This window comes from Pelophylax lessonae, assembly GCF_965119305.1.
Source record: "Pelophylax lessonae genome assembly, chromosome: 3".
Classification (NCBI taxonomy): domain Eukaryota; kingdom Metazoa; phylum Chordata; class Amphibia; order Anura; family Ranidae; genus Pelophylax; species Pelophylax lessonae.
This window is the reverse complement of record NC_138770.1, coordinates 60,727,780-60,741,557: the sequence shown is the minus strand read 5'-3', so window position 1 is coordinate 60,741,557 and position 13,778 is coordinate 60,727,780. Positions and strand designations below refer to the sequence as shown.

The following is a 13,778-nucleotide window of genomic DNA, read 5'->3' as shown; positions in this document are numbered from 1 at the left end:
GAAAACAGTAAAGTTAGCCCATTTTTTTCTATAATGTAAAAGATGATGTTACGCCGAGTAAATTGATACCCAACATGTCATGCTTCAAAATTGCGCACGCTCGTGGAATGTCATCTGTGACACGAGGGGGTGGGGCCTCCCGATGACGTCATCGGGGCCACGCCCCTAATGGCTATATAATAAGCTGCAGAGACCGGAGACCGGCATAATCACCGGAGACGTCGTCGGAGGAGGACCGGAGGAAGAAGAAGAGCCAACAGCAAAAGAGCAGAAGACCGGAGAGGAGAAGAAAAGAAGAGAGGACAGCAGAAGACCCCGAAGAGGAGAACACAAGAAGAGCGGACAGCAAAAGAGCAGAAGACCCCGAAGAGCCGGATGAAGATTTTTAATAAACTTTCCAAAACGTCTCCTGTCATTATTTCCATACACTGCCTTTTATGTGGTGAATGAGTAGGGGTACAGTGTACCCCATACCCATTCACATAGGGAGGGGGTCCGGGATCTGGGGGGCCCCTTGTTAAAGGAGGCTTCCAGATTACGATGAGCCCCCTGCCCGCAGACCCCCACAACCACCGGCCAGGGTTGTGGGGATGAGGCCCTTGTCCTCATCAACATGGGGGCAAGGTGCTTTGAGGTGGGGGTGCAGAGCTCCCCCTGCCGCAAAGCACCAACACCCCCCCCCCCCCCATGTTGAGGGCATGTGGCCTGGTGTGGTCCAGGGGGGGTGGGGCCGCTCGCTCGTCCCCTCCCCTTTCCTGGCCTGCCGGGCTGCATGCTCGGATAAGGGTCTGGTATGGATTTTGGGGGGGACCCCACGCCGTTTTTTTCCCATTTTTGGCGTGGAGTTGCCCCTCAAGATTCTCACAGTGCAGGTCGCGCCGCAAGTCAGATTCGACTTGCGGTGCGACTTCCATTCAAATCAATAGGCTCCCATAGGGCAATAACGCAAATGGAAAAAGCTACTGAAAGCACGTTTAACAGCTGCTTTTTCCCAGCGTCAGAAATCGCTTTGCAGGACGTTTTTTTTAACGTCCCGTGTACATGGAGCCTAATAGAAATAAGCATGACAGAACCTCTTTATTGTGAGATCTGGGGTCAAAAAGACCTCACATCTCACATCTACCCTTAAACGCAAAAATAAAAAAGTAATTTTATTTCAGCAAGAAAAAAAATGGTCCCTTTAAGGCCATTGGGAGGAAGTGAGGTATCCAGTCCTCCCAAGGCCATAGAGTTGAGTGGGGGCCAGCTTGCCCTCACTCGACTTTCTGCTTGGGACATGGATGAATTGGATCCTTTTCCCACTACCGACGGCTCTGGTAAGCGGGGTAAACAACCAGGAAGCAGCAGGTGGGGGAACCTCTCCCGCCGCCCATAAAAGTGACCAAGCGGCCAATCCGCCGCTGGGACCACTTTTATGTGAAAGAGGACCACCTGTCCTGTAAGAAAACACCGGGGTTATGGCAGCCATCTCCTTCCAGAACACCGATATTTAACGTCAAAGTATCTACGTAAAACTTTGGCGGGCAGTCCGGAAGTGGTTAAACCGATACTAAAGTCTCTTTTTTTGTTTAAAAACAGAGCTGCATTCTGAATAAAATGAGAATCACAATTTTTTTGCTTAGAATAAACATCCCGATTCTCTCACGATTCTTGGCATAACATCTTTCACATCATACAAAAAAAAAATTGGGCTAACTTTACTGTTTCGTTTTTATTCACTGAAGTATATTTTTTCCCAAAAAATTGCTTTTTGAAAGACTGCTGTGCAAATACACAGTGTTACATAAAATATTGCAATGAACCACCATTTTATTCTCTAGGGTCTCTGCTTAAAAAAAAAAATTATATATATATATATATATATATATATATATATATATATATATATATAAATATATAATATGTTTGGTGGGTTCTAAGCAATTTTTTAGCACCAGCGGCCGTTCCTTCAGAGGGCATGCGCCAGTGATGTCACTGGATGCATCTAAGGTAAATATCTCCTAAATGGTACATGTTTAGGAGATATTTACAGTACCTATAGGTAAGCCTTACCTATAGGTACAAGTGTCAGAGGAGGGTTTACTTCCTCTTTAAGGCACTCCAGCCTCTTCCATGTACAATTCAGGGTGAATAGCCCCGCATTGTACGGGATGATGGAGAAGGACCGCCTACAGCTATGGGGGCAGACAAAGAAAAGGAGGAGTGGACAGCGCCGGTGGGGGGACCCCCAGAAGAGACGGTCTAGGGTCACTCTATGCAAAACCATTGTACACAGCAGGTAAGTATACATTGTTTATAATAAAGAAAAAAAAAACTGCCTTTAGTATTACTTTAATGATGTGCTATATTTATTGCATCAATACCAATCCCCATGTTTTAACCCCCTCAATACCAACATGTTTCTTGGTTTCCAAATAATAATGTCAAAAAATGAGATCACTTGATGGGTCACTTTCCAAAAAGGGTTCATTTTAAAAAACTGCGCACGCTCCTGGAAGATCGACAAACTACAGTACTTAAAAAATAAATCTCCATTAGGTAATGATTTAAATTTTTTTTAATGGTTACCAGTTTGGAGTTACAGAGGAGGTCCAGGGCTAGAATTATTGCTCTTGCTCTAACGATCGCTGCGATACCTCACATGAACAACGTTTACATTTAAGTGCGCAACTTACGCGTGGGTTTGCTTTGGCGCGCGAGCACGGAGGTATGGGGCGCTTTCATCGTTTTTTTTTTTTTTCTTATTTGTTTTTTTTTTTTACACTGTCCCTTAAAAAAAAAATAAAAAAATTCTGATCACTTTCATTGCTGCCACAAGGAATGTAAACATCCCTTGTGACAGTAATAGGCAGTGACAGGTACTCTTTATGGAGGGATCGGGGGGGAATGTGACAGTAATAGGCAGTGACAGGTACTCTTTATGGAGGGATCGGGGGGAATGTGACAGTAATAGGCAGTGACAGGTACTCTTTATGGAGGGATCGGGGGGAGGGGGGAATGTGACAGTAATAGGCAGTGACAGGTACTCTTTATGGAGGGATCGGGGGGAGGGGGGAATGTGACAGTAATAGGCAGTGACAGGTACTCTTTATGTAGGGATCGGGGGGAATGTGACAGTAATAGGCAGTGACAGGTACTCTTTATGGAGGGATCGGGGAGAATGTGACAGTAATAGGCAGTGACAGGTACTCTTTATGGAGGGATCGGGGGGAATGTGACAGTAATAGGCAGTGACGGGTACTCTTTATGGAGGGATCGGGGGGGAATGTGACAGTAATAGGCAGTGACAGGTACTCTTTATGGAGGGATCGGGGGGAATGTGACAGTAATAGGCAGTGACAGGTACTCTTTATGGAGGGATCGGGGGGAGGGGGGAATGTGACAGTAATAGGCAGTGACAGGTACTCTTTATGTAGGGATCGGGGGGAATGTGACAGTAATAGGCAGTGACAGGTACTCTTTATGTAGGGATCGGGGGGAATGTGACAGTAATAGGCAGTGACAGGTACTCTTTATGGAGGGATCGGGGGGAATGTGACAGTAATAGGCAGTGACAGGTACTCTTTATGGAGGGATCGGGGGGAGGGGGGAATGTGACAGTAATAGGCAGTGACAGGTACTCTTTATGGAGGGATCGGGGGGAGGGGGGAATGTGACAGTAATAGGCAGTGACAGGTACTCTTTATGTAGGGATCGGGGGGAATGTGACAGTAATAGGCAGTGACAGGTACTCTTTATGGAGGGATCGGGGAGAATGTGACAGTAATAGGCAGTGACAGGTACTCTTTATGGAGGGATCGGGGGGAATGTGACAGTAATAGGCAGTGACGGGTACTCTTTATGGAGGGATCGGGGGGGAATGTGACAGTAATAGGCAGTGACAGGTACTCTTTATGGAGGGATCGGGGGGAATGTGACAGTAATAGGCAGTGACAGGTACTCTTTATGGAGGGATCGGGGGGAGGGGGGAATGTGACAGTAATAGGCAGTGACAGGTACTCTTTATGTAGGGATCGGGGGGAATGTGACAGTAATAGGCAGTGACAGGTACTCTTTATGTAGGGATCGGGGGGAATGTGACAGTAATAGGCAGTGACAGGTACTCTTTATGGAGGGATCGGGGGGAGGGGGGAATGTGACAGTAATAGGCAGTGACAGGTACTCTTTATGTAGGGATCGGGGGGAATGTGACAGTAATAGGCAGTGACAGGTACTCTTTATGTAGGGATCGGGGGGAATGTGACAGTAATAGGCAGTGACAGGTACTCTTTATGGAGGGATCGGGGGGCTAAAAGACCCCAAACCCCTCCTCTGCACTTGAAAGTATTCAAAACGCCGAAATCAGTGTTTTTGAATACTCTGGATTTTTTTTCAACTTTTGCCGCTGGCTGCCGAGTAAAGCGGAAAGTGACATTGTGACGTCGCTTCCAGGTCACTACATCGGAAACTCGATCAAAGCCGATTCGGATATTATTCGGGTCTCTGGCTGGTGGCTCGGGTCTTCGGGTGGGCAACAGAAGGCGTCAGGAGAGGAGGATGTCCCCTCCCGCTGCTTATAATACCAGCTGAGCTGTTCAGTTGTTATCACACTGTCAGCTCTAAAAAACGGTAGCGGGGCGATGCCTGCAGCTGCATATCACCCCGCTACAACCACTTCCACACAATGACGGACAGGTGTGTGATTGTACGGCCAGCAAATGGTTTCTTCTATCTCTCAGGGACACCGGTGCTCAGGCCAACAGTTGTCTGCACAGCTACTGAAGCGATTATGAAAATGTTTCTTGTATTAGCTGGATTTCTATTTTATATGATAAGGAATACAACAGAAAGAACGCCACAAATAAAAGGAACGCTCATCACAATAAACATGATCAGGGAGATCCTGTCACTGACGTCCTCCAGCAGACACAAGATGTCTGAAAGTGACGTCACATTCCACCAGTAACAGAGAGACAAATGGACGGATCCTTTAAAGTTATAAACAATCTCCTTGAAAAACAACCCATCCAGTGAAATAGAAATGAAAGGAAAAACATTTGTGTATAGATATGAAAAAACATTACAAATCCCTTTTTTATTTCTATAAGTGATTACATTCCCTATGTTCTCAGCTCCCCCACTCAGTACTAACTGCTGTCTCCGCTGATCCCCCACTCAGTACTAACTGCCGTCTCCGCTGATCCCCCACTCAGTACTAACTCCCGTCTCCGCTGATCCCCCACTCAGTACTAACTCCCGTCTCCGCTGATCCCCCACTCAGTACTAACTACCGTCTCCGCTGATCCCCCACTCAGTACTAACTACCGTCTCCGCTGATCCCCCACTCAGTTCTAACTCCCGGCTCCGCTGATCCCCCACTCAGTTCTAACTCCCGTCTCCGCTGATCCCCCGCTCAGTACTAACTCCCGTCTCCGCTGATCCCCCGCTCAGTACTAACTCCCGTCTCCGCTGATCCCCCGCTCAGTACTAACTCCCGTCTCCGCTGATCCCCCGCTCAGTACTAACTCCCGTCTCCGCTGATCCCCCGCTCAGTACTAACTCCCGTCTCCGCTGACCCCCCGCTCAGTACTAACTCCCTTCTCCGCTGATCCCCCGCTCAGTACTAACTCCCGTCTCCGCTGATCCCCCGCTCAGTACTAACTACCGTCTCCGCTGATCCCCCACTCAGTACTAACTACCGTCTCCGCTGATCCCCCACTCAGTTCTAACTCCCGGCTCCGCTGATCCCCCACTCAGTTCTAACTCCCGTCTCCGCTGATCCCCCGCTCAGTACTAACTCCCGTCTCCGCTGATCCCCCGCTCAGTACTAACTCCCGTCTCCGCTGATCCCCCGCTCAGTACTAACTCCCGTCTCCGCTGATCCCCCGCTCAGTACTAACTCCCGTCTCCGCTGACCCCCCGCTCAGTACTAACTCCCGTCTCCGCTGACCCCCCGCTCAGTACTAACTCCCTTCTCCGCTGATCCCCCGCTCAGTACTAACTCCCGTCTCCGCTGATCCCCCGCTCAGTACTAACTCCCGTCTCCGCTGACCCCCCGCTCAGTACTAACTACCGTCTCCGCTGATCTCCCGCTCAGTACTAACTCCCGTCTCCGCTGATCCCCCGCTCAGTACTAACTCCCGTCTCCGCTGACCCCCCGCTCAGTACTAACTACCGTCTCCGCTGATCTCCCGCTCAGTACTAACTCCCGTCTCCGCTGATCTCCCGCTCAGTACTAACTCCCGTCTCCGCTGATCCCCCGCTCAGTACTAACTCCCGTCTCCGCTGATCCCCCGCTCAGTACTAACTCCGTCTCCGCTGATCCCCCACTAATAAGTAACCCCCAGCTCTGCTGATCCCCTGCTAAGTAGTAACTCCAAGCTCTGCTGATCCCCCACTTAGTAATAACCCCCAGCTCTGCTGATAACCCCCCCAGTAGTAACCCCAAGTTCTGCTAATTATCTGGTTTTCTGATTCTCCTCTCTGTCTAGTGTGACTATATTGCTTCCATGCTGCACACCACATGTGACATTGCTAGTTTCTTCTGCACTGGTCCTCCAGCCCTGCTGATCCTCTGCCGCTCAGTCCTCTCTCTTCGATCTCCGCTCACCTTCTGCTATAGCGTTCCCATGTTGCACACCACATGTTCCCTCTGCTAGTTGCTCAGAAAAAAATGCCAGCTATGACATCTGCGCTAGACACTTTCAGAATATGCACACAGGAGCTGGAAGTGACTGCTGATGACGTCTTTCCGGTTCACTTGGATGGTTTCCCAGTGCATCCTTGGATATCTAATTTCTGCCATACCTCCAAAACAAAGTGAAGCCAAATAAAAAGCCTCTCAGAAGCGTCAGGTGCTATAAGCAAGTGTTGTCAGACTTTTATGGAGGCTTTGGAGACGCTTTGAAGCACCAAGCAAGCAACATGGCGTATCATTTTTGAAAAGAAGCAAACACAACAGTGTGAACAGGACTGTAAGGTAACCCTCAAAAGCTTCAGGTGCTGTTAACGAGAGTTGTCATAGACTTCTATGGAGGCTTTGGTGAGCTTTGAAGCACCAAGAAAGCAACATGGGATATCATTTTGGAAGTGAAGCAAACACAACAGTGTGAACAGGACTGTAAGGTAACCACTTTATTTACGGACAGGCGCTTTGATTGAGAGTGCTGTAAAAAAAAAAAAAGAGTGTCCAAGGCCACATTTTGTAGCACGTGTAAACGAGCCCTTACTGTGTTCTATAGATACTTCAAATACATAAGGAGAAGGCGAGGACATAGTGACAGGTCAATCTGAATCCCAGTAAACACCAGGATTCCCTTGTAAACACATTTCTACTGATAATCACTTTCTCAGGTCAATGTTTTCGTATGAGAGCATGCATGCATGCCAGTCCAGCAGGGACCTAATATCCACAGATAATGTAATACCAGCAGTGACAACACAGGGACCTAATATCCACAGACAATGTAATACCAGCAATGACAACACAGGGACCTAATATCCACAACACAGGGACCTAATATCCCCTAGGGTTAGGGTCAAGGCATCCCCCCTTCCTGCAATAAACCATTGCACCCAGGGCAACCCACCCCTGCCTCTAGGTAACAGTGACCTACCCTTTGCTGGCACTGCCCATCTTCCAAACTCTATAGAGACCTTTAAGAACAATGTAACAATGCAGGAAACAAGTATGCAGCAATCAGAAGTCTCCAATAATGCTGTGTGCTATATCTGAGGATGGTTAATCTATGCAGCACTCTGTACAAACCATCATCAGCAATTCTCCAAACTGCATCGCCCTGTTTGGTGCCAGGAGCACAGACATCACCCTATAAAACTACAGGAGGTGGGGGGGTCCCTAAATGTCAAAGCAAGATGCAGTGTGGCAGGTGAACCCACTAAGGTACACAGGGGACCCCGAATATAAATGGGAGCTATTCATAGTGAAACTGGGGTGCTCCAACTATTTCAGTGATTTGTAGTAACAAAAGACCCCCCCAAATATCCCAGGGAGCGATCATGATACTGAAGACACTTCATATTCTTTGATGGGGGGCTCCATATTCTAATAAGTTACATTTCCCTTATCATTTTTTATTTCATATCCTTACAGTATGTGAAAAGAGCAGTGATGGGCTCTGCACACAGCTGGCACAATGCTGCTTGTTGGCACGTGAGCTCTGCTCTATAAAGCATCCCGACCAGCGGTGACCCCCACCATCACCCAAACCGTATCAGTGAGCACTGGTACAATGCATGCTATGTACCCCACAATGTTTGTATTGGTACAGATCAACAGACAACACAGCAGTATCCCAGTTAATGCATTCCACAGCACAAAGCTGGACCCCCCCCCCCCCCCCTGCACGCACACAACCAACCACCCACCCATCCATTGCACGGTACAGAAAAATACCAAACTCTGCATGTTCTGCTGCCCATCTGTTGGTGTATTCAGCACCATGGCACAACACATGTAGTACTGCCCAGCCTGCACAATGCTGCAGTACCAGTGTACAATACATCACACCCTACACTGTGCACCCCCATACTGTGCACCCCCCACTTTCCATCCAACACAATACTGGGCTACCCCTGTGTACAGTACTATACACCCCATACTGTGCACCCCCCCCCCCACTTTCCATCCAACACAATACTGGACTACCCCTGTGTACAGTACTATATACACCCCATACGGTGCAACCCCCCCCCCCCCCCACTTTCCATCCAACATAATACTGGACTACCCCTGTGTACAGTACTATGCACCCCATAATGTGCACCCCCCCCCCCCCACACTTTCCATCCAACAAAATACTGGACTACCCCTGTGTACAGTGCACCCCCCTGTATACAGTACTATACACCCCCCTGTATACAGTACTATACACCCCCCTGTATACAGTACTATACACCCCCCTGTATACAGTACTATACACCCCAAACCCCCCCTGTATACAGTACTATACACCCCACACCCCCCTGTATACAGTACTATACACCCCACAACCCCCTGTATACAGTACTATACACCCCCCTGTATACAGTACTATACACCCCACACCCCCCTGTATACAGTACTATACACCCCCCTGTATACAGTACTATACACCCCACAACCCCCTGTATACAGTACTATACACCCCACAACCCCCTGTATACAGTACTATACACCCCACACCCCCCTGTATACAGTACTATACACCCCCCTGTATACAGTACTATACACCCCCCTGTATACAGTACTATACACCCCCCTGTATACAGTACTATACACCCCCCACTGTATACAGTACTATACACCCCCCACTGTATACAGTACTATACACCCCACACCCCCCTGTATACAGTACTATACACCCCACACCCCCCTGTATACAGTACTATACACCCCACACCCCCCTGTATACAGTACTATACACCCCAAACCCCCCTGTATACAGTACTATACACCCCCCTGTATACAGTACTATACACCCCCCTGTATACAGTACTATACACCCCCCTGTATACAGTACTATACACCCCCCTGTATACAGTACTATACACCCCCCACTGTATACAGTACTATACACCCCCCACTGTATACAGTACTATACACCCCACACCCCCCTGTATACAGTACTATACACCCCACACCCCCCTGTATACAGTACTATACACCCCAAACCCCCCTGTATACAGTACTATACACCCCACACCCCCCTGTATACAGTACTATACACCCCACAACCCCCTGTATACAGTACTATACACCCCACACCCCCCTGTATACAGTACTATACACCCCCCTGTATACAGTACTATACACCCCCCTGTATACAGTACTATACACCCCCCTGTATACAGTACTATACACCCCCCACAGTATACAGTACTATACACCCCCCACTGTATACAGTACTATACACCCCACACCCCCCTGTATACAGTACTATACACCCCACACCCCCCTGTATACAGTACTATACACCCCACACCCCCCTGTATACAGTACTATACACCCCAAACCCCCCTGTATACAGTACTATACACCCCCCTGTATACAGTACTATACACCCCCCTGTATACAGTACTATACACCCCCCTGTATACAGTACTATACACCCCCCTGTATACAGTACTATACACCCCCCACTGTATACAGTACTATACACCCCCCACTGTATACAGTACTATACACCCCACACCCCCCTGTATACAGTACTATACACCCCACACCCCCCTGTATACAGTACTATACACCCCAAACCCCCCTGTATACAGTACTATACACCCCACACCCCCCTGTATGCAGTACTATACACCCCACAACCCCCTGTATACAGTACTATACACCCCACACTGTGCACCCCCCTGTATACAGTACTATACACCCCACACTGTGCACCCCCCTGTATACAGTACTATACACCCCACACCCCCCTGTATACAGTACTATACACCCCACACTGTGCACCCCCCTGTATACAGTACTATACACCCCACACTGTGCACCCCCCTGTATACAGTACTATACACCCCACACCCCCCTGTATACAGTACTATACACCCCACACTGTGCACCCCCCTGTATACAGTACTATACACCCCACACCCCCCTGTATACAGTACTATACACCCCCCTGTATACAGTACTATACACCCCACACCCCCCTGTATACAGTACTATACACCCCACACTGTGCACCCCCCTGTATACAGTACTATACACCCCACACCCCCCTGTATACAGTACTATACACCCCCCTGTATACAGTACTATACACCCCACACTGTGCACCCCCCTGTATACAGTACTATACATCCCACACCCCCCTGTATACAGTACTATACATCCCACACCCCCCTGTATACAGTACTATACACCCCACACTGTGCACCCCCCTGTATACAGTACTATACACCCCAAACCCCCCTGTATACAGTACTATACATCCCACACCCCCCTGTATACAGTACTATACACCCCACACCGTGCACCCCCCCTGTATACAGTACTATACACCCCCCCCCTGTATACAGTTCTATACACCCCACACTGTAGGTCCTGCTGACAATGCTGCCCAGTGCTGGCTGTGTGTACAGTGCTGCATTCTCTCCATACAATGGTGCGCGGTGCTACACTCAGTACACAGAACAACACACAGCATGCTGCATACCCCCACCCCATACAGACAGACAGACAGACAGGGAGAGCCGCTCTTACCGTACATCTCCGCTCTGTGCTCCGGCCTCCAGCATCAGAGAAGAGGCGACCAGAGAGTGGAGGAGCCGGAGAGAGCGCTCAGCTTTGTGGAAGACCAGACTCCTCTCCCCGGAGAGAGGGGGAGGGGGGATGGAAGGAAGATCCCGCCCACTACTACTGTATCACTGACATACTCACTGACAACTCCACTCACTGACTACTCACTGACAACTCTACACACTGACTGCACTGACAACTCTACACACTGACTGCACTGACAACTCTACACACTGACTGCACTGACAACTCTACACACTGACAACTGTACACACTGACTGCACTGACAACCGTACACACTGACTGCACTGACAACTGTACACACCGACTGCACTGACAACTCTACACACTGACAACTGTACACACTGACAACTCCACTCACTGACTGCACTGACAGCTCTACACACTGACTGCACTGACAACTCCACTCACTGACTGCACTGACAACTCTACTCACTGACTGCACTGACAACTCTACACACTGACTGCACTGACAACTCTACACACTGACTGCACTGACAACTCTACACACTGACTGCACTGACAACTGTACTCACTGACTGCACTGACAGCTCTACACACTGACTGCACTGACAACTCCACTCACTGACTGCACTGACAACTGTACTCACTGACTGCACTGACAGCTCTACACACTGACTGCACTGACAGCTGTACACACTCTACACACTGACAACTGTACTCACTGACTGCACTGACAACTCCACTCACTGACAACTGTACACACTGACTGCACTGACAACTCTACACACTGACAACTGTACACACTGACTGCACTGACAACTCTACACACTGACAACTGTACACACTGACAACTCTACACACTGACTGCACTGACAACTGTACTCACTGACTGCACAGACAACTCTACACACTGACTGCACTGACAACTCCACTCACTGACTGCACTGACAGCTCTACACACTGACTGCACTGACAACTCCACTCACTGACTGCACTGACAACTGTACTCACTGACTGCACTGACAACTCTACACACTGACTGCACTGACAACTGTACTCACTGACTGCACTGACAGCTCTACACACTGACTGCACTGACAACTCCACTCACTGACTGCACTGACAACTCCACTCACTGACTGCACTGACAACTCCACTCACTGACTGCACTGACAACTGTACTCACTGACTGCACTGACAACTCTACACACTGACTGCACTGACAACTCCACTCACTGACTGCACTGACAGCTGTACACACTCTACACACTGACAACTGTACACACTGACTGCACTGACAACTCTACACACTGACAACTGTACTCACTGACTGCACTGACAACTCTACTCACTGACAACTGTACACACTGACTGCACTGACAACTGTACTCACTGACTGCACTGACAACTCTACACACTGACTGCACTGACAACTCTACACACTGACAACTGTACACACTGACAACTGTACACACTGACTGCACTGACAACTGTACTCACTGACTGCACTGACAACTCTACACACTGACTGCACTGACAACTCTACACACTGACTGCACTGACAACTGTACATACTGACAACTCTACACACTGACAACTGTACTCACTGACAACTGTACACACTGACTGCACTGACAACTCTACACACTGACAACTCTAGACACTGACAACTGTACTCACTGACTGCACTGACAACTGTACACACTGACTGCACTGACAACTCTACACACTGACTGCACTGACAACTGTACACACTGACAACTGTACACACTGACTGCACTGACAACTGTACTCACTGACTGCACTGACAACTCTACACACTGACTGCACTGACAACTGTACACACTGACTGCACTGACAACTGTACATACTGACAACTCTACACACTGACAACTGTACTCACTGACAACTGTACACACTGACTGCACTGACAACTCTACACACTGACAACTCTAGACACTGACAACTGTACTCACTGACTGCACTGACAACTGTACACACTGACTGCACTGACAACTCTACACACTGACTGCACTGACAACTGTACACACTGACTGCACTGACAACTGTACAAACTGACAACTCTACACACTGACTGCACTGACAACTCTACACACTGACTGCACTGACAACTCTACACACTGACAACTGTACACACTGACTGCACTGACAACTCTACACACTAACAACTGTACACACTGACTGCACTGACAACTCTACACACTGACTGCACTGACAACTCTACACACTGACAACTGTACACACTGACTGCACTGACAACTCTACACACTGACAACTCTACACACTGACTACACTGACAACTCTACACACTGACAACTCTACACACTGACTGCACTGACAACTCTACACACTGACTGCACTGACAACTCTACACACTGACTGCACTGACAACTGTACTCACTGACAACTTTACTCACTGACTGCGCTGACAACTGTACTCACTGACAACTCTACACACTGACAACTCTACACACTGACTGCACTGACAACTCTACACACTGACAACTCTACACACTGACTGCACTGACAACTGTACACACTGACT

At 48.7% G+C, this 13,778-nt stretch overlaps 1 protein-coding gene across 1 annotated transcript in view; it reads right to left on the bottom strand.

Moving 5' to 3' along the window:
• The window catches only part of EFR3B (EFR3 homolog B), a 340,255-nt gene extending 328,971 nt beyond the window's left edge, over positions 1–11,284 (bottom strand). The window contains exon 1 of the mRNA XM_082251134.1: positions 11,192–11,284. Coding sequence (XP_082107260.1) covers positions 11,192–11,198 — 7 coding nt within the window. The 5' untranslated portion in view covers positions 11,199–11,284. The remainder of the gene's footprint in view (positions 1–11,191) is intronic.
• Between the last annotated feature and the right edge of the window lie 2,494 nt (positions 11,285–13,778).